Source organism: Carcharhinus amblyrhynchos, chromosome 14, assembly GCF_965287045.1.
Source record: "Carcharhinus amblyrhynchos chromosome 14, sCarAmb.v2.hapA, whole genome shotgun sequence".
In the NCBI taxonomy this organism is placed as follows: domain Eukaryota; kingdom Metazoa; phylum Chordata; class Chondrichthyes; order Carcharhiniformes; family Carcharhinidae; genus Carcharhinus; species Carcharhinus amblyrhynchos.
The window spans coordinates 50,220,767-50,248,625 of record NC_137337.1 but is presented as its reverse complement, the minus strand read 5'-3'; the positions used below and the strand labels follow the sequence as shown (position 1 = coordinate 50,248,625).

Genomic DNA, 27,859 nt, shown 5'->3' with positions numbered 1-27,859 from the left:
CTTTGTGACCCCGGAAGTGGAAGTGAGGTCTGGGCGAGGTCACGGTTAATGGTGACGTTTGTTAGTCAGTGCGATAGCGGCCCTGGACTCTGTAGGTGAGGAGGGGGCTTTGCGGGCAGCGAGGTGGGCCAGCACTCTTGGACCGGGTGGCGTTACTCTGCTGCGCGCGTGTGTGTTGTTTCTGTGTTTCAGACCGAGCTTGTGTGCGGACTGCTGAAGGATTGCCTTGGCTGCCGGGGCCGTTGCCTGCCTCTCTGCTTGGATGGAGTAAAGGCTGCCGCTTGAACCCGCTGCCCAGATTGTTGAACCGCAGGCCGTCCATCCCCGGCCTGGTCCGGCTCGTGTTTCTCTGGTAAGGTGGTTGGGGTAGCTGGATTCGGCTGTTTATTTTGATGTAACCAAATGGCATCAGTCAACTGGTTTCAGATTCCCTTATTTGTTCCTACAGAAAAAGAATAAACCTAAAAAACAGCGAAAATGGTGTTAGCGGATTTGGGGAGGAAAATTACTTCTGCGTTGCGGTCCTTGAGCAACGCCACCATCATCAATGAGGAGGTATTTATTCTCTGCGAGACATACTAATTTAGGCGTACGTGGTAGCTGTTGGTCCCTTAAAGTTAAATGTGTCGTATTAGTCTAAGTCAACCGATTCTTCCCCCTCTCACCTGTAGATGTCAGGTTTTTGGGCATTTCAAGGCTTCAAAAGTTCCACATTATTGCCAATCTGAAACAACTGTTCCGACACCCCTGTAATGCTTTCACATGTACCTTTTTTTTACTAGGTGTCATAATTAAAACACTTGCTAGTTGTAAACTAAATTTTAAATTGTGATTCCTCAATGTTGGAAACTATTAAGAGCATTGAAGATCATAGTGCAATTTGGCCTACTGTGTCTATTTCCATTGTGTTGTGTGGGGTAAGTTTGATGGAATTTAGTCTTGCTTTGTCTAAAGTGAATTTATCGTGAGAGAAATCTCATTTTTCAAAGTTGGCACCCAACAATATTGAATGTGGTTTTTAACATGTTTTTATGAAGTATTTTCAGCTAATTATTTAACCAACTGGATGTGTTGTCTGAAACATAATTGTGGCACGGATGTTAATTTGGCACAGAAAATTAGAACAAACTCTTAACTATAACTTTTTGCTTCCTTCTCTGAATCCTTTTTTCCTTCATATGTTTATAATTTAAATCAAAATAAAAGTTGCATTAATAGTTGAAAATAAGCATTTGGCCCATCTTTTGATACAGAATGAATTCCATAACTCAACATTCTCATTGCACTGAATTCCATAATGTACTGGTTCTATAAGAAGTAGCACAGAACTGGATATATTTAGGAAGGACAGACAGGAAGAAAATGGAGGTGGGGTAGCTCTGTTAATAAAGGATAATATCAGGGTGGTAGTGAGAGACGATATAGGCTCTAAAGAACAAAACGTGGAATCGTGGGTGGAGATAGGAATAGTAAGGGAGAAAGTCACTGGTGCGTGTGGTTTATAGACTCCCAAATAAAAACTTTCAAGTGAGGTGGGCTATAAACAAGCAAATAATGCATGCAAAAACAGAACAGCAATAATCATGGGGGATTTTAACCTGCATATTGATTGTTTGACTGAAGTCGGACGCGGCGGACTTGAGGAAGAGTTCTTAGAATGCCGTTGGGATAGTTTCCTTGAATGGTATGTTTTAGAACCTACGAGGGAGCGAGTTATTTTAGATCTGGTACTGTGTAACGAGGCAGGTAGAATTAGAGATCTTCTTGTGAGGGATCCTCTTGGGACGAGTGATCACAATATGGTTGAATTTCTGATACAGATGGAGGGTGAGAAAGAAGGGTCCTAAACCAGTATCCTCTGAACAGAGGGGAGTATGATAAGATGAGGGCAGAATTGGCTAATGTAGACTGGGGGCGCAGACTGGTTGGTAGGACAGCTGAGGAACAGTGGAGGATTTTTAAGGAGATCTTTTTCAGTACTCAGCAAAAATATATTCCAGTGATAAAGAAGGACTGTAAGAAAAGGGATAACCAGCTGTGGATATCGAAGGAAATAAGGGAGAGTATTAAATTAAAAACCGATGCGTACAGAGCGGCTAAAAATAGTGGGGAATTAGAAGATTGGGAAAGATTTAAAAAAAAAACAAAGAATGACTAAAAGCAATAAAAGGGAAGATAGAGTATGAAACTAAACTAGCTCTAAATTTAAAAAAAAGTAAAAGCTTTGACAAATATATAAAGAGGAGAGTGGCTGGAATGAATGTTGGAACCTTGGAGGATGAGAGGGGGGATTTAATGGTGGGAAATGAGGAAATGGATGAGACTTTAAGGTTTTGTCAGTCTTCACGGTGGAGGACACAAGTAGCTTACCGAATATTAAAGAGAGAGGGTTGGTAGGAGGTGACGTCCTTAATACAGTTACTGTTACTTAAGAGGTAGTGGTTGGTAGACTACTGGGACTGAAGGTAGACGAGTCCCTGGGACTGGCTGGAATGCATCCCAGGGTACTGAAAGAAATGGCAGAAGTAATAGCAAATGCGTTAGTAGTTATTTATCAAAATTCGCTGGACTCTGGGGAGGTGCTGGCAAACTGGAAAACGGCTACTGTAACTCTGCTGTTTGAGAAAGGTAGCAGACAAAAGGTGGGTAACTACAGGCTGGTTAGCTTAATGCCCGTAGTTGGGAAAATGCGAGAATCCATCATTAAAGAAGAAATAGCAGGACATCTAGAAAAGAACGGTTCGATCGAGCTGACGCAGCATAGATTCATGAAGGGGAAGTTGATGAATTTACAGGATTTTTAAGATGTGACTAGTGTGGTAGACACAAGGGAACCGGTGGATATGGTCTTTTTAGATTTCCAGAAGGTGTTCGATAAGATGTCTCTCAAAAGGTTACTGCAGAAGGTTAGGGTATATGGAGTTGGGGGTAAAGTGTTAGCGTGGATTGAGGATTGGCTATCTAACAGGAAGCAGAGAGTTGGAATAAATTGGTGCTTTTCTGGTTGGCAGTTGGTGACTCGTGGAGTGCCGCAGGGATCGGTGCTGGGGCCTCAACTGTTTACCATATACGTAGACAATCTGGAGGAGGGGGCTGAGTGAGGGTAATAAAATTTGCTGATGACACGAAGATGAGGGGAAAAGCGAATTGCGTGGAGGACATGGAAAGTCTGCAGCATCTGGATAGGCTGAGTGAGTGGGTGAGGACCTGGCAGATGGAGTATAACGTTGGCAAATGTGAGGTTATCCACTTTGGAAGAAATAATAGTAGGATGGAATATTATTTGAATAGTGAAAAGTTGCAGCATGCTACTGTGCAGAGGGACCTGGGGGTCCTTGTGCATGAATTGCGAAAACTCAGTCTGCAGGTGCAGCAGGTGATCAAGAAGGCGAATGGAATGTTGACCTTCTGTTGCGAGGGGGATAGAATATAGAAGCAGGGAGGCCTTGCTGCAACTGTACAAGGCACTGGTGAGGCCGCAACTGGAGTACTATGTGCAGTTTTGGTCCCCTTATTTGCCAAAGAATGTATTGGCCTTGGAGGGAGTACAGAGAAGGTTCACCAGGCTGATACTGGAGATGATGTGGTTAGCTTATGAGGAGGGATTGAATAGACTGGGTCTGTACTCGTTGGAGTTTAGAAGGCTGAGGGGGGATCTTATAGAGACTTAGAAGATAATGAAAGGGCTAGATAGGGTAGAAGTAGAGAGGTTCTTTCCACTTAAAGCATAGTAGGACTAGAGGGCACAGCCTCAAAATAAGAGGGGGGGGCAGTTTAGAACGAAGTTGAGGAGGAACTTCTTCACTCAGGGTGGTAAATCTCTGGAATTCTCTGCCCATTGAAGTGGTGGAGGCTACCTCGTTGAATATGTTAAAGTCACGGGTAGATAGATTTCTGATCAATAAGGGAATTAAGGGTTATGGGGAGCAGGTGGGTAAGTGGAACTGATCCACTTCAGATCAGCCATGATCTTGTTGAATGGCGGGGCAGGCTCGAAGGGCTAGATGGCCTACTCCTGTTCCTGTTTCTTATGTTCTTATATAACCTAAGTATGGTACCTTGCTCATTTCCAAGCACATTTGTCTTATTCCTACCTGTTCGTACTTCAGCCCCGCCTAAGTTTTACCCTGTCATTTCTTTACTATGTTTTGCACTTCCTGTGCCTATCCTTTTGCTGTCACCCCCCAAGTAGCCTAACAAAATAAGTTTTGCTTCTGTTGAATTTGTAATTTTGCATTGTTGAAATGGTTTGTGCAGAAAAGTAATCAGTTCCATGCAGACAGATTTGCTAATCAGGAATCCGCAAGTTTCTGAAGCTAATTCCAACAGGTTGAGATGTTAGCTTTGCATGTAGTAGCTCTGGCATATTTTCATCAGTTGCATTCATCACTTGTTATCACATTTGCTATTGTCAAAGGTTGACTTTTCATTCAGTATTGGTGAATAGCTGTTTGATAAGGTATTATTGGGATGTAGTCATTAACAATCTTGTCTGGATAGTTGGCTGGTCAGTATGATAATAGTAAAAAGTCTGACAACACCAGGTTTTAGTCCAACCTATTTATTTGATAACATACTCACAAGCTTTCGGGGTTAGCCCCTTCGTCAGGTGAATGCCCCGAAAGCTTGTGAGTATATTATCAAATAAATAGGTTGGACTAAAACCTGGTGTTGTCAGACTTTTTACTGTGTTTACGCCAGTCCAACGCCGGCATACCCACAGTATGATAATGACAAACAATGATAGCCGAGTCGCCGGTTATTTATAAAATTGGCCCAAATGTGCAGCAGCAACCAGTCTTGAGCCTGTCAGAAAGAAGTGCATGTTTTAATGTTTCACACTGCCCAGCCTAGAGGGCTACTCGGGTTGAAGTTGAACAAAACCTCTGTTTTAAAGTGTGTGCAGAGTGAACGTTCATGGCATTGAATGAGAAAGATTTCATTTTAAAAAAAAACTCTGCTGCTTATGGTGAGAGTCAGAATCTCAAACTGCGTGACTACAGTGTAGAAACAGGCTTGGAATGCGTGGATTACTGCTTAGGAACCACATGACTGATTACTGTCCCAGAGTTGCAATTGATTCTCGCACTAAAGTACATTTCCACTAACTGGTCAACAAACTGCACTGAAACTAAACCACATTTCAGAGAATATTGGAAATATTTTTAAAATCTAAGCTGATGTGCTGCATACTCTTAAAGTTAGTAATTAAAAATTATGAATATTTTTCTTAGGTTTTGAATGCTATGTTAAAGGAAGTATGTACAGCTTTACTCGAAGCAGATGTCAATATAAAACTGGTGAAACAGCTTAGAGAAAATGTCAAGTAAGTAAACTTAATTTTCCACTTTCTCCTTTGTCGCCATGTAAATTACTTCAGCTGAATTGGTAGGCTGACAAATGCAAACTTCTTTATGGACCAATCATTGTGCAGTTCAATTCTTTATAGCTGAGAGAAGTGAGAGCAGAGGAGGAAATGTACAATTTCAGCTCTGTAGAAATGGAGTTGACAGTTTTGTAGTAAATGAAGAATATTTATTTGCCAAAAAAAAAACTGATTCTCTAAAGTATATGCATTAATTAATTAATGCAGTTTCTGTTAATGTGGGGTTTTGGCTGTGCTCAGTACAGATCAGCTGAAAGCTTCTATGTATGTAAAAATGGAAAAGTTTGATCTTGTCCATTATATATAAACAATCATAATGTATATGGAATCTCACGTAATCATATGTACGTAATATCACACAAGGTCAAAACAATCTCATGGATCATGCTACAGTATTAACACCTGTCATTTTCCTCTGGTATGTTGAGGACATTACTGTTACAAAAAAACAGAAGCCAAATCAGCAACTTGTCATCCACAATACTGAGAAATTCCATCAGGTGTGACCTAGCTGCAGCTGTATTTTATTGTAACTTCAATTTGAGATTTGCTTAAAATTTCCATTTTGCAAGTAGTGTTTACCATACTTAAATTGTTGATTGTAACTTTCCACATGGATAAATAACTTTCAATTATTTTAAAAGTTTGTGTTGTTTTGCTAAACTTTATTTTAGAGCAGCTATAGACTTGGAAGAGATGGCCTCTGGCCTCAACAAAAGACGAATGATCCAACATGCTGTATTTAAGGAACTTGTCAAGGTATCTGAGCCATAATGAAAACAGTAATTTTTTTGTATATTTCTTGTATGAATTCAGTCTATTACCACTTACCTATTGTTTAGCTTGTAGATCCAGGAGTTAAAGCATGGACCCCCACAAAAGGAAAGCAAAATGTCATCATGTTTGTTGGCCTTCAAGGTAGTGGTAAAACTACAACATGTACAAAGGTACTCTATTAACTTTTGGGAGAGTCTCTTTGAAGTCTTACTTAGTTTGTTTAGGTTTAAATTTAATTCCTAATTTTGCTCATCAACTGGTAGGAAGAATACTTCCCTAATAAAAGCAAATGTGCGTAGATCAATTCAAGCCAGTGTTGGCATAAATTTTGAAATTAAGCTGGTGTAAGTCTTAAATTTAAGAATTAGTGTGTTTTGGTGATGAGCTTGGAGCCGGATGTTGAACAAAAAGTAGTGATTATTGTACTAAATATGCTGTATAGTTGCATACTAAATACCTGAAAGACAAGAAAAGATCTTCTCAATTCATAATGTTTTCCAAATCAAAGACAAATTAATTTTATGGCAAGTTTAAACATATCTGTTTTGAGCGAGATGGTAGATTTTATACCAATGATTCCCAAACACATTCCTTTCATTTCATTTTTGTGTGAAATAATTTCTGAAAGTGCAGCTCTACAACTTGTAGAATTCTACGTAAGTGTATTAATTTTGAAGAATACACTTAAAGTCGTAATGATTTAAACTGAACAACTTACATGTTCATTTCAATAACAGTTTACATGGAAAATGACCATTTAGAATTGAAAACACAATTTTAACAAAATGGAGGCTGCCTATACTAGTCATGTGTCTTTCAATTTCTGGCACAAAATCAATTATTAATTCTTCTGTTATAGCTAGCATACTACTTCCAAAGGAAAGGTTGGAAGACTTGTTTAATATGTGCAGACACATTTCGAGCAGGTGGGTACATTATTAGAATCATAGAATTATTGTGCATTGCACATACTTGATGATCTAATATGGTTCGGGCTTAAAATTTTAATTAATTAAAATGAAGGTAATAGAGATATTTTTATCTTGAGTGTCTTCAGCAAACAAGTTTTTTAGTTTATGAAATAATTGATTTCTTATGTGCCAGACATAACTGACATGGCACAAGCAGTGACTGCCAAGACTGCTGATTGTCACAAAATAATTTGATCCTGATATCAATGACTGGAGTATTTTTAGTCTTGTTGAAGATGCCCATTTTACAGCATTCTAGGAGTATAATGTTGGAAAATATGGAATTCTCCATTTTGGCGGGAGGAATTAAGAAGCACATCCAAATGGCGAGATGTTGCAGAAATCAGCTAGTTGTGATTCATTGTGTAGCCATTTTGATGAGACTTGGTTTGTCATAAAAATGTATTAGTGTCCTAGGCCTGACCTTTATCGATGACCTTCTGTCATAAAATAACATGTTAAGATGTTTGTTCATGATTACACAATGTTCAGCGGTCCCATGTCCTAATACAGCAAGGCCTGGCTACCAAGGCTTAGGCTAACGAAAGGCAAGTACACTCATGCACCTTGTTTGGCACTTGTGTGACATCTGCAACAAGAGAGAATCTAACCATCTCCCTCTGACATTCAATGACAGTACCATTGTTGAATCTCCCACTATCAATATCCTGGGGGTTATCATTGACAGAAACTGAAGTGCACAAGCCCTATAATTAGTGTAGCTACGAGGGAAGGTCAATGGCTTGGAATCCTGTGACGGTTAACTTCCCTCCTGGCTCCCCAAAGACTGCCATCTACAATACACAATCAGGAGTGTGATGGAACGCTCTCCACTTGGCTAGATGAGTGCAGCTCCAACAACACGATAAATTTGAATTATCAAGGCCAAAGTCGTTTGCTTGATTGGCTCCTCAACCACAAATGTTTACTCTCTCCACCATTGATGCAGATAAACAGCAATATGTAGCTCCTTTGACAACACCTGCCATCTAGAAGGGCAAGGGCAGCAGAAGCATGGTAACACCACTATCTGGAAGCTTTTCTCCAAGCCACTGACCATCCTATTTTGGAAATACATCGCAGTTCTTGCATACTGTCATGATCTGCATCAAGTCCTGGAACTCCCTTCCTAATAACAGTTGCAGATATGGACTGCAACTGTTCAAGAAGACAGCTCACCACTGCCTTCTTGAGGATAAATGGGGGATAGGCAATAGATGCTGGCAAAGCCAGCGAAGCCCCCATCCCATGAACAAATAAATTAAAAATTTAAGAATGTGGTACACTTAAACTGCAGTAAAATATTTATTGTCAAATTGCTTAATGCATGAGAAATAAATTAGAATTGGTTTTTAAGTCAGTGGTCTAAATTTTGGGGAAAGAAGTCTCTTCTAGTTGAGGAGCGGTTCTTGTGCAGAATTTTGTATCAGGAAAATGATCTTGCAGTGATCTACTGAAATTTTGTTTGGGTCAATAAAGCTGTAGTACTTTTAAAGATTGGATATTTGCAGTAACTTTGAAAGTTTTTTTGTTACATAATAAAACATTTATTTTCTTGAAGAATCAGTTCTGACAATACACCGTGTCTGCAACTGAACAGAATTTGACTCCTGTTTTGCAATATTTCAATTAACCTGTTATGAAACAATGAAAATAGTACTTTTGAGTTTAAAGAATGATGGAGCTTAGATCAAGGCATGTTGTTATCTTTCTGGCCTGCAGGTGCATTTGACCAACTGAAGCAAAATGCAACTAAAGCAAGAATTCCATTCTATGGAAGGTAGTATTTATAACTATTTAATATTGTGTTAATTGAATAGGCAGTAAATTGAGTTTCATTGACTGCTATTGATTGTAATTTATCGCACTTGTAAATACGTTACAAGAGATTATTGTGCAAGACTGAAGTGCATGGGATTGGAGGAAGTGCATTGAGATGGATAGAAAACTGGTTGGCAGAGAGCAAACAGTAGGAATTAATGGATGCTTTTGAAATTGACAGGCAGTAACTAGTGGGGCGCCACAGGGATTGGTGCTGGGACCTCAGTTATGCACAATATACAGTATAAATTTGGATGAGGGAACAAAATGTAACATCTCAAAGCTTGCAGATGATATCAAGTTCGGTTGGAGGGTGATCCTTCAGAATGATCTGGACAGGTTGGGTGAGTGGGCAAATCAATGGAAGATACAGTATAATTCGGGTAACTGTGAGGTTATTTACTTTGGAAGCAAAAACAAGACCACCGATTCCTACCTGAATGACTAAGTTGGGAGAGGGTAGTGTGTTGCGGGACCTAGGTGTCTTTGTGCACCAGTCACTGTAGGCTTCTGCAGAAAATGCAGATGTATGGGATTGAGGGTAATCTAGGAAATTGGATCAGGAATTGGCTAGCAGATAGGAGACAGAGGGTAGTGGTTGATGGTAAATATTCGTCATGGAGTTCGGTTACGAGTGGTGTGCCTCAGGGATCTGTTTTGGGGCCACTGCTGTTTGTAATTTTTATTAATGATCTGGATGAGGGTATAGTTGGGTGGATTAGTAAATTTGCTGATGACACCAAAGTCGGAGGTGTGGGAGATTGTGAGGAAGGGTGTCATAGTTTGCAGGAAGACTTGGACAGGTTGCAGAGCTGGGCCGAGAGGTGGCGGATGGAGTTTAATGCGGAGAAGTGTGAGGTAATTCACTTTGGTAGGAATAACAGATGTGTCGAGTATAGGGCTAACGGGAGGACTTTGAATAGTGTGGATGAACAGAGGGATCTAGGTGTATGTGTACATAGATCCCTGAAAGTTGGGAATCAAGTAGATAGGGTTGTTAAGGCATACGGTGTCTTGGCGTTTATTGGTAGGGGGATTGAATTTAGGAGTCGCAGCGTCATGTTGCAACTGTACACAACTCTGGTGCGGCCGCGCTTGGAGTACTGTGTGCAGTTCTGGTCCCCACATTACAGGAAGGATGTGGAGGCTTTGGAGAGGGTGCAGAGGAGGTTTACCAGGATGTTGCCTGGTATGGAGCGGAGGTCCTATGAGGAGAGACTGAGGGACTTGGGGTTGTTTTCGCTGGAAAGAAGGCGGCTAAGAGGGGATCTTATTGAAACATATAAGATGATTAGAGGTTTAGATAGGGTGGACAGTGATAGCCTTTTTCCTCGGATGGAGAAAGCTAGCACGAGGGGGCATGGCTTTAAATTAAGGGGGGGTAGTTATAGGACGGATGTCAGGGGTAGGTTCTTTACCCAGAGGGTGGTGAGGTATTGGAATGCCCTGCCTGCTGCGGTTGTAAATGCGCCTAGTTTGGGGGCGTTTAAGAGATCCGTGGATAGGTTTATGGACGAAAAGGGATTGGTTTAGGTTAGTGGGTCATTGTTTTTTAACTGGTCGGTGCAACATCGTGGGCCGAAGGGCCTGTTCTGCGCTGTAATGTTCTATGTTCTAAGTGCAGCAGGCGGCGAAGAAGGAAAATGGTATGTTTGCCTTCATTGCTAGAGGTTTTGAGTACAGGAGCGGGGATGTGTTGCAATTATACAGGGCCTTGGTGAAGCCACACCTGTGTGCAGTTTTGGTCTCCTTTTCTGAGTAAGGATGTTCCTGTTTTCAAGGGAGTGCAGCAAAGGTTTATCAACTGATTACGAGGATGTATGAGGAGAGGTTGACTAGGTTAGGGTTGTTTTTGCTCAAGTTCAGACAAATGAGGTGGTGGGGGGGATATCTGAGATTTATAAAATTCTAACACAACTAGACAGGATCGATGCAGGGAGGATGCTCCTATAATGGGGGAGTCCAGAGAGAGATGTCACAGACTGAGGATTCAGGGTAAACCACTTAGGATGGAGGTGAGGAGACATTTTTTTCACCCAAAGAGTGGTGAGCTTGTGGAATTCTTTACCACAAGAAGTAGTTAATGCCATAACATTGAATGCATTCAAGAGGTAGCTGGATATAGCACTTGGGCAAATGGGTTTGAAGGTTATGGGGGGGTGGTGGAAAGCAGGATTAGGCTATTGAGTTGGATGATCAGCCATGGTCTTAATGAATGGCGGAGCAAGCTTAAAGAGCCAAATGGCCGTCTCCGGCTCCTATCCTCTCTTTGTTTAATTTATCAGAGTTTTTTTGAAGCTGCTGGTAACATGTACCAGAAAATTGCAAATGTAGAGAACTCTGAAGTTTTGGGATATCAGGGAAGGCCATCGAACTTTAAGGTCAAATAGTGCCAGAATCTCCTGTTTTCAATGATCTGTTCTGTTAGACTTGGTTTTTCAGCTCCTACTCACTTCAACAAAAACCACAAAACAGTAAGTATGCTATTGATGGGCAAATAGTATGTTCTCTGATGTAGCATTTAATAAATGCCATAAAACTGGAAAAACTAACCTACTACAATTTAAAATAAAAACGAAATGCTGACAGCAATGAGCTTGTCTGACAGCATCAGTAGAGAGAGAAACAGTAATTTTGCCTTTCATCAGAGCTAGCACCTATAATTTGAGCTTGGTGGTATACTTTTTTAAATGTTACCTCTCCAGTTTCATAATGCAAAGTAATACCCAGGTCATGTTAGCTTGAATAGTTTGGTATGGAATCGGTTCATCCTAATGATCTAAATGCTTAATTTGAAATATTTTAATTTTGAGTCATTTTATTTTCGTTCAACTTGAAGTAAAATTTGAAAATGTAGCATAACTGAATTGAAATTTTTTTGAGTAACTGAGCAACAACATCCAAGTGTAGTTCTGGTATTTGTAATCCCAGAAGTTAGGCAGATTTTTTGGCATTTTCTGTTATTTTAAGTTGTAGTGGGAAGGAGTGATTGGAGTGGTGATGACATGTCAGGTTGATTTTTGGCAGTGGGCATGGGAGGGAGAAATTGGAAGTGGGTTTTCTGCTAGCATGTTCCAGTCAAATGTAGGTTTATTGCTGAACATGTGTCTTCATTAGCGAAACAACAATTGATGGAAATTGACATGAAAGCGCTAATCAGAAATCCTGTTTTTTTTTAATTAGCTATACAGAAATGGATCCAGTGATCATAGCTGCAGAAGGTGTGGAGAAGTTTAAAAAAGAAAACTTTGAGATAATAATTGTTGATACCAGTGGTCGACATAAACAAGAAGATTCTTTATTTGAAGAAATGTTGCAAGTTTCAAATGCCATAGTAAGTTTCAAATGTGACCATGAAAACATACTTTGACTTGTGAAGTAGTTGTTGTGGAAAATAGATACCTAACTGTTTGAAATCCATTTCAGCAACCAGATAACATTGTTTATGTAATGGATGCATCAGTTGGTCAAGCTTGTGAAGCACAGGCAAAGGCTTTCAAAGATAAAGTGGACGTTGCATCAGTAATTGTAACTAAGCTCGATGGTCATGCAAAAGGAGGAGGTGCTCTCAGTGCGTAAGTGATCCAGTTTTCTTTCCCTTGAAATGTTGTTTCATTTTTGAGCATAACAAAATCATAAATAGTTCAATCATGAAGGGTACAACAGTCCTCTTTAAATGTGCTATTATCAAATCCAAATTAGTAGATGAAATGTCATTTTGTAAGTATGGTGAACATACAATTGATTTTCGGCTTAAAACTAAGTACATTTGGTGTTTTAAAGATGAGGGCTAAGTTTGATTCAGGAAGCTGCTTGTTTTTAAAATGAATGAAGTAGGTGCTTTTTTTTTGTCATGACATTGACACACTTGTCATTTCAGTGTTGTACCTTTTTATGCTTTCCATTCTTTAAAACACTGGCTTATTTTGAAGCTCATTTTACCTCAGTCTATTACTGGCCATTAACCTGTGGCTGACGTTTGCTTATGGCATGGAATTCAAAGCAGTGAATCTCAGAAAATTTACTTTTGCTATTTTCTACAAAAATTTAACGTGGCCAAATTGATACCAAAATTCCTTTATTTCAAGGAAATGCACTGGCATCGGACTAAGTCATACAGTCCATCAAGCTTCCTCTGTTATTCAATAAGATCATGGCTGATCTGATCTTGGTCACTATTCCATTTGTCCACCTGTTTCTCATCACCCTCGACCTGCCAATAGTTCAAAGATCTGTCATTTGCAACCTTGAATATATTCAATAACTTGGCCTTTACAGTGAATTGCCTTTTATCTTTTGATTCCTTCCTTCAGTAAAGTTTTATTGAAGATCCCTGACCATCCCTGGGTTTCAACTTGATGATGGAGTCCCACATGAGTGTGTGAGCTTAGCTTGAATTGTATAGATTGGGAATGTGTATTAATACTTTGGAACTGTTAGTTTAGCTAAAGCGCTGAACTTTGAACAATTCTTTTCAAAAAAATGAAGAAATATTAGAGGACAAATGCCTAAGATGTATGTTTTTTGAGAAAAGCTGATTTAAACTTTTTTTTCTTTTATCAGCAAAGCACTAAATGTTATCCTTACTTGAATTTCAGTCGATTTCAGGCCAAAACACGCGTTGAACTTTGAAGCGAATGGAAGTTTTCTAATTATTTTGCTTTATATTTGGACAAAATTTTAAGCAGTCCTGACACGTGAGGGATAGCATTTGTTGCTGTTAACTAAAATTTCATTTTCTTGCAGAGTTGCTGCCACCAAAAGCCCAATAATTTTTATTGGTACTGGAGAACACATAGATGATTTTGAACCATTCAAAACACAGCCCTTCATTAGCAAACTTCTTGGTATGTTTTCCAGTCATTTTATGTGTACATATTTGTAAATGATATCATTCACTAAAACTTCTGTTTTCTGTATTCCAGGTATGGGTGATATTGAAGGTTTAATTGACAAGGTAAATGAGCTGAAATTGGATGACAATGAAGAATTAATAGACAAGCTTAAACATGGTAAGCATAACCTTAAAATGGGAGGAGGGCAGAGGAGAATGTAAAACAAAATATTTTAATAGCTGGCTATTTGTTTTATAGGCCAGTTTACGCTCCGAGATATGTATGAACAGTTTCAAAACATTATGAAGATGGGACCTTTCGGTCAGATAATGGTATGTTTTTAAATGTTTTCTATCCTACAACTAGGTGAAGTAAAATCTGGTGTAATTTGTTCAACAAGCATTCTTATTTTAAGCTGGGATGAAGTATGTTTACATATTAGTGTTTATAAAAGAATTATGATTATACTTTGTACTGAAAAGGCATTGCCTTGTGTAATTGCATGCCTCTTGTTGTTGTTTTTATTGTTTGGTTCAATTGTAAATCTTAATGTCCCCATTTTTTCCCCCCATAATCAATTTGTTTCCCTGTTTAATGCCAGCTATGCCTCTGTTTTAGGGTATGATCCCTGGTTTTGGAACTGATTTCATGAGTAAAGGCAATGAACAAGAATCAAGGTCTAGGTTAAAGAAATTGATGACCATAATGGACAGTATGAATGACCAAGGTATTTTGGTATTACTTTGTGTGCTGTGCTGGATTTATGGATCAAGATAGATATGGTAACTGTAAATGTTTACAAAAGCTGAACAGCTTTTGGCTTCCTATTTATTTATTTTGAACTCCTGTCTTCAGTCATCCTTGACTCTGCAAACTATTGCCCCCCATCTCCAATGAGTGATGCCTAGGTCCTACAAATTAATTCAAAAAGTAGGATCTCCTTTTGCTGCTTCTGTCTCCTACTATTGGTTCCTTCAAGTCCAATTTCCATTCTTGTAGCACAAAATAGCCCAAGTTACAAATGACATCTTGTGCTGTGTTCCCATGGTCCTCTTCATTGGGGGGGAGCTGTTGGGATGGTGAAGTTGTGTGAAGTCAAGGTGGTGCTGTGGGGCATGGTGTGAGGATGCTCAAGAGTCTAGGTGGTGGTGGAGGGACTGGCGAGGGTGGGGCACTCATGGGTCGGGATAACGGTGACAAGGACGGGTGATTGAGGTTAAGATCAGGGTCGTGGCAGTGGTGTGAGAGATCAGGGTGGTAGTGGTTCTTGGGATGATCAGGGTGGTAGTGTGACTGAGGGTCGGGGCGGTGGGGTGCGCAGCAGTGTAGGGCGTGGGCGGTAGCAGGGGTCAGGGCCTTTATCCTCACCACTGCCTTACATGGGTAACAATTTCTGAAAGATCCCTAGAATTATTCAAAGATGTGGTTTACCCTGGCACATCTTTGGGGTACTGCCCTGGAGATCAGAAATTATGGGCCATGGATTGCTATACATCTCTGGCTGCCTGCAACTCATTGGCTAATTCTGTGGTGTCATTTGATATTCTGCAGGAAAAGATGGATCAAAGTGTAATCTAAATGGCAAATTAGAAATTGCAGAAGCATCGTGTGACTTAAAGGTCTCAGTGAGATGTAATTAAAGTGAGTGGACAGGCATAAAATGTAATTTAACTTGCTAATTATTAGTGGCCATTATCTGAAGGAGGATGAAATACAAAAGACTGCAAGTTAGTGTTGAGCTGCAAGAAAGAGGTGATTCAGTTAAGATGCATAAGATGACCGAGGGGTGGGAAATTTAGAGGTGTCAAGGTAGAACCAAGGAGCAAAATGAATTTAAAATTGGGCTATTCAGGGTTGATATGAAAAAAGCCAGATGCAATGTGGAAATCTCAGCACCCTCCCTGCCCCCAACTTCCAAAATTGCTCTGGATAGCAGGTCAGTTAATTTTTTAAAGTAAGACAAGGATATTAAGGCTGAGAGAATAGGATGAGTGGTAGATGGAGTTAAGTTGCAGATCAAATATGATCCAATTTAATTCTGCTCCCAGTTAGAGGGGGGTGAATGACTTTACAGTTCATATCTAGAGCCATTTGGGAGAGTTTGTGGGTAGAAGTATTCCCTGATTACATTCATGAATCACTCTGCCTTGATTTTAAGATTATGCTGTCTTACTCTGGATGTTGACGAGAAAATCTCCAACCAACTTAATCTATTTATTACTTTAAACATCTCTTTGACCATAGAACCCTACACTGCAGAAAGAGGCCCTTCTGCACCAAACACAATCCCACCCAGGCCTGACGCCCATATCTTGACATATTATACCCACTAATCCCTCTAACCTCCGCTACCCTGGACACTAAGGGGCAATTTCTTAGCATAGCCAATCAACCTAACCTGCACATCTTTGGACTGTGGGAGGAAACCCACGCAAACACGGGGAGAACATGCAAACTCCACACAGACAGTGACCTGAGCTGAGAATCGAACCCAGGACCCTGGAGCTGTGAAGCAGCAGTGCTAACCACTGCAACCGTGCCACCACTTTGAAATCAGTCCTCAATCTTATGTACTGAAGGGAAATGAGTCAAGACTATGACTATCATCCTTGACAATTTAACCCTTCCAGTCCTGGCATTATTGTCATAAAATTGCAGTACATCCACCAATGAAAGCATGTCCAGAAGTGGGGTACCTAGGAAGAGCAGCAGGTCATTTCAATCCTTTTACCAGTTTTGCCATTCAATGAGATTATGGCTGATCTGTAGAACATAGAACAGTACAGACGTTCAGCCCTCAATGTAGTGCCAAGCTATGTCCAAACCCAAGATCAAGCTATCCTACTCCCTATCATTCTAGTGTACTCCATGTGCCTATCCAGTAACCGCTTGAAAGTTCCTAAACTGTGACTGCATTATCTCAGCAGAAAGTGCATTCCACACCCCAACCTCTGAGTGAAGAATCTACCTTGCACATCCCTCCTATATCTCCCACCATGAACCTTATAGTTATGCCCCCTAGTAACAGCTACATCCACGGAGAAGATAGTCTGTCCACTTCCTCTTATCTATCCCCCTCATCTTATAAACCTCTAAGTCGCCTCTCATCCTCCTCCACTCTACAGAGAAAAGCCCTAGCTCCCTCAACCTTTCCTCATAAGACCTACCCTCCAAACCAGGTAGCATCCTGGTAAATCTCCCCTGCAGTCTCTCCAATGCTTCCACATTCTTCTTGTGAGCTGGCCAGAACTAAACACAAATATTCCAAATGTGGTCTCACCAACGTCCAGTGTAGTTGCAGCATAACCCCACGGCTCTTAAACTCAAACCCCCTGTTAATAAACGCTAACACACATAAGTCATCTTGACGGGTCTATCCATTTGAGTGGCAACCTTCAGAGATCTGGGGATATGAACCCCAAGATCTCTGTTCCTCCACGTTCCTCAGAACCCTGCCATTGACCCTGTAATCTGCATTCAAGTTTGTCCTACCAAAATGAATCACCTTGCACTTAGCAGGGTTAAACTCCATCTGCCACTTTTTAGCCCAGCTCTGCATCCTATCAGTGTCTCTTTGCAGCCTGCAAGAGCCTTCCACCTCATCCACTACTTAGTGTCGTCAGCAAATTTACTAACCAATCCTTCAGTCCTCTCTTTCAAGTCATTGATAATCACAAATAACAGAGAACCCAGCACTGACCCCTGTGGTACACTGCTGGTAACTGGCCTCCAGTCTGAAAATTTTCCTTCCGCCACCACCCTCTTTCTTCTGTGAGACAGCCAGTTACTTATCTAATCGGCCAAATTGTTTTCTAACCCACAGCTCCTTATCTTCATAAGCCTACCATGGGGAACCTTATCAAACGCTTTACTAAGGTCCACGTATACGACGTCAACTGCTCTGCCTTCGTCTACACACTTAGCTCCTCAAAGAATTCAATCAAATTTGTGAGGCAGGACTTATCCCTCATGAAACCGTCATGACTACCCTGGATTAAACTGCATCTTTCCAAATGGTAATAAATCCTATCTCTCAGGACCCTTTCTGTTAACTTACCGACCACCGAGGTGAGATTAACTGGCCTATAATTACCATTCCTATTTCCTTTCTTCAAGAAAGGAAAAACATTTGCTACTCTCCAGCCCTCTGGCACAATCCCCATGGACAGTGAGGACCCAAAGATCAAAGCTAAAGACCCTGCAATCTCACCCCTTGCCTCCCAAAGTATCCTCGGATGTATCCCATCTGGCCCAAGGGACTTATTTACCCTCAGGTTTTTCAAAATTGCTAATACATCTTCCCTCAGAACATCTATCTCCTCCATCCTATCAGCCTGTATCACACACTCATTATCACAAAGATGGCCCCTCTCCTTTGTGAACACTGAAGAAAAGTATTCATTCAACGCCTCACCTATCTCTTCTGACTCCATGCACAAGTTTCCACTACCATGCTTTATTGGCCCTAACCTCAACCTGGTCATTCTTTTATTTCTCACATAAGAGAAAACCCCAAGACTTTTTACTCTTATCTGACCAGCCAGGGACTTCTCATGCCCCCTCTTGGATCTCCTCAGCCCTTTTTTTATAACTCATTCCTAGCTACCTTGTAACACTCAAGCGACCCAACCGAACGTTGATTTTTCATCCTTACATATGCTTCCTTTTTCTTCCTTTTGCTTCCCTAATTCTTGCCTAATTGCATCATAATCACCCCTGTCCCAAATATAAACCCTGACCTGCCGTGTGACCCTATCCCTTTCCATTACAATAATGAAGGACACCGAATTGTGGTCACTATCTCCAAAGTGCTCTCCCACAAACAAATCTAACACTTGGCCCAGTTCGTTACCCAGTACCAAGTCCAATGTGGCCCCCACCTCTTGTCGGCTTATCCACCACATGGTGTCAGGAAACTCTCCTGCACACACTGTGTACAAAGTGTCCCATCTGAAGTATTCGACTTATAAAGGTTCCAATCAATATTGGGAAAGTTAAAGTCACCCACGATAACTACCGTGTGACCTCCACACCTATCCATAATTTGCTTTGCCATTTCCTTCTCCATTTCTCTGTTACTATTAGGGGGCCTATAGAAAACTCAGAACGACATGACCAATCCTTTCCTATTTCTAAGTTCAGTCCATATTACCTCAGTGGGCAGTTAGCCCTCAATGCCTTTCAGCACCCGTTAAACTATCCTTGATTAACAATGCCAGTTCTCCACTTCTTTTACTGCCTTCCCTACTCCTACTGAAACATCTATACCCCAAAACTGTGAACAATCTCTCCTGTCCCTGTTTGAACCATGTCTCTGTAATGGCCACAACATCATGTCCCAAGTACTAATCCATGCTGCAAATTCACCTACCTTATTCCTGATGCTCCTTGCATTTTGAAGTAGAGGCACTTCAACCCACCATCCTGTCTGCCTGTACACTCCTGCGACCTTGATACCTTCCTCAGTATCTCGCGACCCTCAACACTGGCTTTTGGACTACATCTCATTTCCCCATCTCCCTGACAAATTAGCTTAAACCTACCTGAAGAGCCGTAGCAAATTTCCCTCCCAGGGTATTACTGCCCTTCTGGTTCAGGTGCAAACTGTCCTCTTTGTACAGGTCCCATCTTCCCCAAAATGTGCTCCATTATCCAAGCAAATGAAACCCTCTCTCCAACACCATCCCTGCAGCCATATGTTAATCTGCAACCGAACTCCATATGCTAAAAATCCAGAACTCAAAGTAGCGTACCAGATGGTGTCTGACCTGCATCTCTCTTTAAAGGAAGCACAACGTCCTCCCTTTGGCATTCCAGTTCCTTTTGATAAAAGCCAATGTTAACCTTTCTATTTTTGTGTCTGCCCATTAGCACATTGACATGCGATTACAATTTTTAAAATTGTGCATTAAGGTAGCTTAATCACTATATACTGATATTACCATCTCCCCCTACCCCACACAGAACTTGACAATAAAGATGGTGCTAAACTCTTCAGTAAACAGCCAGGAAGGATCCAGAGAGTTGCCCGAGGAGCTGGTGTTACAACCCGAGATGTTCAGGAACTTCTGACTCAATATACAAAGTTTGCTCAAATGGTCAAAAAAATGGGAGGAATCAAAGGCCTTTTCAAAGGTTTGTAAAGGCTTCATAGCACTGTAGAAGTCCAGAGTAATCATGATCATGTTTACTGTATTATGTCTTGATAAGCATGTCTAGTTCAGTCTCATTTGTAACTTATCAGACATTGAAGCAATCCATGTCCATATGCAGCAAGACTTGGTACAGTCTTGGGCTAATAAGTGGCAAGTAACATTCACACTGCACAAGTGCCAGGCAATGACCATCTCCAACAGGACAGAATCCAACCATTTCCCCTTGACATTCAATGGCATTACCATTGTTGAATCATCCATAAGCATACTGGAGGTCAGCACTGACCAGAAACTGAACTGGTCTACCATAGAAATACTGAGGATACAAGAGCAGGTCAGATGAAGAATCCTGTGGTGAGTAACTGATTTCCTAATTCCCCAAAGCCTGTCCACTGTCTACGAGGCACATGTCAGGACTGTGATGGAATGCTGTTGTCTTGCCTGGATGAGCACAGCTCCAACGATGCTTAAAAAGCTTGACACATTCCAGGACAAAGCAGCCCATCTGAATGGCACCTCACATCTCACATATCACCTTAAACATGTACTTGCTCACCTCCTGCACACAGTGGCAGCAGTGTATCATCTACAAGATGCACTGCAGCAACTCACCAAAGCTCCTTTGACAGCATCTTCCAGACCTGTGATTTATACGACCTGGAAGAACATGGGCAGCAAATGTATGGGAACATCACCACATGCCAAGTTCCCCTTCAAGTTGTGCGCACAAGCACAGGAATTGGCTATTTGAACAGCTGAGCTGCCTTTTCCACCATTCCCATATCCCTTGATGTCATTAGCATCCAGAAATGTATCTGTTTCTGTGTTGAACGTGCTCAGTGATAGTTTCCACAGCCCACTGGGTGGAAAATTCCAAAACACCCTGACTTGGAATTATATTGCCATTCCTTCTGTCACCGATTCAAAATCCTGGTACTCAAAGGTAAAATGAGTGTATCTGAACCAAATAGACCATAGTGTTTCAAGAAGGTGGCTTTCTGAAGGGCAGTTGTGACAAAATTTCTGGCCTTTCTAGTGACAGCATTAAAGAATTCTTAAAAAGCTATTGAAGCCTCAAGTGCAATCGAACATATTCTAAACTAAGTATTGTACACAAAATATCATGCAAGATTGTAGCCAATGAATTCAGGCTTTTTAAAAATACTGATTCTTGTAATTTCCTTGTTTCTCAGTAAATTTGATAATTCAGATTAACTCGCTTGTATTTTACAAAAATCTGTTTGTTGCTTGTAGGTGGTGATATGTCCAAAAATGTCAACCCATCTCAGATGGCCAAACTCAACCAGCAAATGGCTAAAATGATGGATCCAAGAGTTCTTCATCATATGGGTAAGTATCTCAGTAATATAAGAGGCATGGTTAGTAAGTTTGCAGATGACAGCAAGATTGGTGACATCTTGGACAGTGAAGGAGGTTATCTCTGCATGGAATTTTGATCAGTTGGGCTAGTGGGCTGATGAATGGCAGATGATTTTATTTTAGATAAATGCAAGATGATGCATTTTGGTAGATTGTCCTGCCCAGGTTCAGTTAATGGTAGGGTGGTGGGAAGAGTTGCAGAAAAAAGACTTCTTGGGGTACAAGTTCATAACTCCTTGAAAGTGGAGTCACAGGTGGACAGAGTGGTGAAGAAGGCATGCTTGGTTTCATTGGTCAGAACATTGAATACAGGATTTGGGACATCTTGTTGAAGTTCAACAAGACGTTGAAAAGGCCACATTGGGATACTGTGTACAGTTCTGGTCACTCTATTATAGAAAGGATATTATTAAACTAGAAAGAGTGCAGCAAAGATTTACCAGGATGCTACTGGGACTTGATGGTTTGAGTTATAAGGAGAGGCTGGCTAGACTGGGACTTTTTTTTTCCTCTGGAGCATAAAAGGTTCAGGGTGATTTTATAGAGGTCTATAAAATAATGAGGGACGTAAATCAGCTAGAGAGTCAATATCTTTCGCAAAGGTAGAGGAACCTAAAATGAGAAGGCATAGGTTTAAGGTGAGACAGGAGTGATACAAAAGTGTCCAGAGGGGCAATTCTTTCACACATAGCGTGGTGAGTGTTTGGAACAAGCTGCCAGAAGTAGTCATAGAGGCAATACAATTTTGTCTAGTCAAAAGTGTTTAGACAGTTACATGGGTAAGATGGGTATAGAGGGATATGGGCCAAATGTGGGCAATTGGGACTAGCATAGGGGTTTAAAAAAAGAGTGGCATGCACAAGTTGGGCCAAAGGGCTTGTTTCCATGCTTTTAACCTCTGACTATGATTCTAATTTAATTAAAATTTTCCTTCCTATCTACACAACTTGCCAACATTCTAGCATATCTTTTGATTTTTTTCCTCTTTAGAAATACCTGCACCCTGATTTATAATATATTTTGATTATGGAAATTGTCCAAACTGGCTGTCAGGTTCTCAAACTTGAGCTTCAATTTTTTTTAACTTATCCTTTCATGGATGTGATACCACTAGCCAGGCCAGCAATTACTACTCAACTCTGCCTTAAGAAGGAGCTGGTCAGCCACCTTGTACCACTGCAGTTCATATGATGTAGATATACCTACTTGCTGATGGGAAGGAAGTTCCAGGATTTTGACCCAGGAACGGTGAAGAAACGGTGATGTAGTTTCTAGCTTGGAAAGGAAACTTGCAGGTAGTGGTGTTTGCATTTATTACCCTTCGTCCTTCAAGGTGATAGTGACCGTGAGTTTGAGAGGTGTTGTCTAAGGAGTGTTGGTGAGTTGCTGCGTTGTAGCTTGTAGATGGTGTACACAACTGGCACTGTGCCACTGGTGAAGAGGTACCACCTAACCAGGGTGTTCTGGCTTTGAGCTGGGAAATGACTTATTTGTTGTAGAATTCCCAGCCTCTGACTTTGTCTTGTAGTCACAAAATATATGTAGCTCATCAATTTAAATTTCTGGTCAATGTTCTACCACCCTGCCCCCCACACCCCCCCCACCCCCCTTGCATGGGGGTTTCAGTGATGGTAATACCATTTACAGGGGAGTTGGGTAGATTCTCTGTTGGAGATGGTCATTTCTTGGCACCTGCACAATGTTGATGTTACAAACTACTTGTCAGCCCAAGCCTGAATGTTATCCAGGTCTTAATCCATTTAGATATGGACTACTTCAGTATCTGAGTCACTAATGGTACTGAACCTTGTACAGTCATCAGTGAACATCCCCACTTCTGACCTTATTATGGAAGGAAGGTCACTGATGAGGCAGTTGAAGGTGGTTGGGTAGCATTAACTTCAGGAACTCTTCACTCCCTAGATGTCACTAATGATTGATCTCTCAAAACCACAACAATCTTCCTTTGTGCCAGATATGACTCCAACCAGAGTAGAGTTTTCCCTGATTTTCAATGATGCCAGGTTTCTGGATCTCCTCAATACATTTAGTCAAATTCTGCCTTAATGTGAAGGGTAGTCACTTTGACTTCAGCCCTGAGTTGACCTCTTCTGTCCATGTGTGGACTGAGGATGTAAGGTCCGGAGCTGAGTGGTCCTAGTGGAACCGAAACTGAGTGCCAGTGAGCTGGTTATTGTTGAATAAGTGCTATGTGATCGCAGTGTTGATGGCAATTTCCATCACTTTGCTGATGATCATGAGTAGATGGAATGGATGCCAATTGATCTGGACAAATTTCAATATTACCGACTAGATTCCAGTGTTGTACTGGAATAGCTTGGCTTGGTTAAAGGCAATGCTCTAAAATAGAAAACGTCATTTCTCTAGCATCGTGTGAAGATGCTTGGAATGTTTTACCAAGTGTTATCAAACAAAATTTTACAACGAGATATTAAGGCAACTTAGCCAAAGCTTGATCAGCGTGGTAAGGTTTTAGTGAGCATCTTAGAGCTGACGGTGATAGTGTGTCTTCACGGAGGAAAAACTTAACTTCCCAAAAATAATGGAGAGTCAAGGGATTTGTAGTTCCTCATTCCCACAAGATATTAATATTGAGTAAGAAAACAGGTATGAGAAATTAATAAGACTTGAAGTAGATAAACCCCTGGACCTGATGAACTACATCTTAGTGTTGAAAGAGATGGTCATAGAGGTAGTAGATGCACTGGTGGTTAACTTTCAAAATTCTATATACTGTGGTTCCTGGAGATTGGATACTGATAAATGTAACCCCACCATTTGAAAAACAAGGGAGAGAGAAATCTGAACTACAGACCAGTTAGCCTTACATCAGTTGTAGTGGAATTGCTAGATCTAAAAGGATGTTTTCAGGTCACTTTAAAAAAAAAATAATGGTAGGAAAGATGGTATTAACATGATTTCCTTTTTATAAAACCATGTTCAACAAATCTGAGTTTTTGAGAATGTAACTGAAGGAATAAATAAAGCAAAACCAGTTAGTGTGGTATATTTAGATTTTCAGAAAGCTTTGGAGAAGGTCCCATATAGATTAGTAAATAAAATAAGTATATTGGATTGGAAGTAATATAGTGGCATGGATTGAGACAGGAAAAAAGGTGGGAATGGGTTATTTTCAGGTTGGCAGGTGCTCCAGTTATTCATAAACTATATCCATGATTTGGATGAGGATTAAATGTAATATTTCCAAGTTTGCAGATGAAATGAAACTGCAAGTTGTCAAGATGATGCAAAGATGTTTCAAGGGTATTTGGAGAAATGGGAAAACATTGGGCAAATGGAACATAATGTGGAGAAATGTGAGGTGATTGATTTTAGGAAAAATAAAACACCCAAGTATTTCATAAATTGTAAGAGGCTGAGAAGCATAAATTTCAAAGGGATTTGGGTGTCTTTGTTCATCAGTCACTGAAAGCTAACATGCAGATACAGCAAGCAATTTGGGCAAATGGTAGGGTGACTTACATTGCAAGAGATGTGAGATCAAGGGTAAAGAATTCTTGTTAAATGACCTGAAATTATGAACAGCCTTGGTCAGACTTTAGTTTACATTCCTTACTGAAAGAAATATGTACTTTCCATGGAGGGTTCATTGATGATGGATCCTGGGATGGAGGGATTGTTCTCCAGAGAAAAGATTAAATAAACTTGATTCTCTGGAGTTTGGAACAATGAGAGGTGATCTCATTCAGACACAACATTTTTCCAGTACTTGATAGATGCAGGAAGGATGTTTTTCCAGTTTAGGTGTCTGGCATCAGCGAACACTGTCTCGGAATAAGGGGCAAGTTATTTAGGACTGAGAATAAGGAGGAATTTTTTTCACTTCCGAAGAAGGATGATGATTCTTGGGAGTTCTCTGCCTGAAGGCTGTGGAGACTCTGACATTCGGTATGTTGAAGACTCAGATTTTTACAGATTAAATATAAAACATTATGGGATACAGGAATAGTGTAGGAAAGTTGTTGCGAACTACATGATCAGCAGCAGCTAGTACTGTAAAAAGGGGTGTAGATTCCTTACACGTGACTCTAAGCCCTCTACGCTAAGCTGCAGGACACGTTGCGCTTGCCAAATTTTGCCTGCCCTGAATTGAAATGTCAGTCAGGATAGGATGGCCAGAGTTCAAGTTAGAACTTTTAAGTGGCAGTGCAATCTGATTCAATTGCCACTGCATTGGAAATTATGCCCATGCAGGTTACTGAGTACAATTGGTCGTAGATGAAGAGACCTTGGTTTGAGTGAGGTTACGGATCGCAGATTTTTGAATGAGCTCAGGTAAGCCAAAGATGCAAAGTGAGAGATGGCCAAGAAAGCATTAGAATAGTCCCAAGCCTTGACTTAACCAAGTCATAGATGAGGATTTCAGTAATACCTGAGTTGAGGGCAGAGACTTGCTCCCCATTATTTTTGGATTTCGAAATTTATCTTGGCATTCATAAAATCTTTCTGGTTCCGGTAACCATATTGAGTTCCCCCCTCAGACTGTTGTTACCTCCAGAAATGCCTGCACGGATTTTCTCCACTGCTGTCAAGTTATTGGGCGTGTGAAGCTGTATCAGAGGATCTGCGAGTGCAATTTAAAATGTTATGATTGCTTTTGTTTGTAGAATTTTTACTAACGGTTCTTTCCTTCCATTCTAGGTGGCATGGCTGGTCTACAGACAATGATGAGACAGTTTCAACAAGGTGCTACTGGCAACATGAAAGGCATGATGGGATTCAACAACCTTTGAAACAAATGCCTTAAATAAACTGGCAAGTCTAAAGCTGGGACTATAACAATTTTTCTTTTATTGGGGAGAGGATATGGGGTAGGGAGCAAGTGGTTGAGAATTTTTAACGTTTCGAAATTATTGAATAACATTGGTACACAATTGCTTTCCTTGTATTCCATTTGGATTTGTTGAGCAGAAAAGAAAATGGAGTTTTGGTTCTGTAATGGCTAAAGTTTCATTGAGTGGAGTGCTCACTTAGTACTGGGTGAAATAAAATATTCCTTTAGCTAATATTTTTCAAGTATGTTTCTCTTTATGCTGTAAAATACAAATATAAAACATTTAATTAAATTAATCATGTAAAAGTAGGATTACATTAATTTACTTCTGAAAGAAAATTGTTTGCCCAAAGAAGCAAACAATGTATAATTTGTAAATGCTTTGTTCAAAAACAATGAAGTTTTTCATAAATGAATTTGCTTCTTACAAAAACTATCGTGTGGATTTTTTGTGCTTTTACAGAATTTTCATGCCGTAGCATGTTAAGGATTGGTATCCTGTGCGATGAAATGCTGACTCTTTCAAAGTCACAATTCCTCACATGTAAAAGTGCTTGGCCAAGCATCTTGGGGAAGTGGTAGATGGTTGACGTTCTCACAGCTAAGAAAAGTTTCAGGGTGTTTTTGTCCCCTTAGCTGCAAAGCCATTTTGTGCTCTTGTTGGTTTAAGAAGTGGTTGTACTCAAGTTGGAAAAGAGATGATTCAAACTGTTCCATGTTTTGTGGCAGAAAAGTATTAGGAAATAACCCTACTCTTCTTGTTTTTCTCTAAACATAGAGGGCACATCACAACTAAATGACAAGTTTCACTTGTATTGCACCCATTTAACATATTGGAACATTGCAATGTTTTGCAGAAGCATAATAAATAAGAAATTATTGATAACTTGACAAAAATGGTAGTTTGAGCCTGTGGCTTAAAAGCAGAACATGGTCAAGAGGCAGACGTTTGTGTTTAAGGAAAAGATCGCCAGGGTTTTGGGTCTATTTTGATGTCTGCCTTGAGATGAAAGAAATGGGGTTGGGGCTTGCGGTTGCTTGAGAGGCCAGTATTGGAAGAAGACTGGGCTCTTAAGGAGAATGGAGATGGGGAGAGGAGAAGGCATCTGTTTTCTGGTGTAAGAAATGCTTTTGTTTGAAACAGATGAATAAGAAGACATTGAACATACCAAATATCACCTAATAAATGCATTTTGCAAGTGCCTTTCCCATTTACAGTGAACGAGGGTACCACATTCACCAATTGTAATATTTTAAATTTATCACATTCTACGTGAATCCTTTCTATAGGAAGGCTGAACAAATTCATAGGATCAGTAAAACTAAAATAAGCATACCTCGATATACTGTTTTAGGTTTAGAAAATGGAGTGAAGGTGCCTACTGATTTCAGGAATGTGAGGGCCTCCTTTTGGATTGAGAAATCTGTGAAATTTGCTATTTTCTTCACTATCAGAGAAAATAATCTTTACTGTCCTTTTGTTGTTCCCATGATAAATTAGTCATATTTACAATACTCTCTCTTCTTGGTGAATGTTTTTTAATTTCTAAATTCATCAGTCTTGATGTAAATGAAGGCAGGTTCTAAACAAAAAAAGCATTATGTGGAAAATGCAAACCAAGTTAATTATTGGGGGTTAGACTTGAAAAGTTATACCATGAAATACTCTTGCTGACTGTCCTATACATTTTCCCTATTTGTTTGGATTTTGTTTTAAT

At 40.4% G+C, this 27,859-nt stretch overlaps 1 protein-coding gene across 2 annotated transcripts; it reads left to right on the top strand.

Annotated features, from left to right (window-relative positions):
• srp54 (signal recognition particle 54) lies at positions 1 to 26,574 on the top strand. 2 transcript variants are annotated; one of them, XM_080202846.1, is made up of 17 exons: positions 1 to 95; positions 193 to 352; positions 449 to 555; positions 5,235 to 5,326; positions 6,061 to 6,145; positions 6,229 to 6,333; positions 7,023 to 7,089; positions 8,857 to 8,914; positions 12,139 to 12,289; positions 12,382 to 12,530; positions 13,702 to 13,802; positions 13,881 to 13,967; positions 14,049 to 14,122; positions 14,409 to 14,517; positions 19,755 to 19,925; positions 21,200 to 21,295; positions 26,009 to 26,574. In XM_080202846.1, exons 3-17 carry the CDS (start codon positions 478 to 480, stop codon positions 26,098 to 26,100), a joined length of 1,515 nt encoding a protein of 504 aa, XP_080058972.1. In that variant the 5' UTR covers positions 1 to 95; positions 193 to 352; positions 449 to 477; the 3' UTR covers positions 26,101 to 26,574. The 2 variants fall into 2 exon arrangements, with proteins under 2 accessions (XP_080058972.1, XP_080058973.1); XM_080202847.1 differs by having other exon boundaries at positions 28 to 352; positions 427 to 555.
• Positions 26,575 to 27,859: the final 1,285 nt, after the last annotated feature.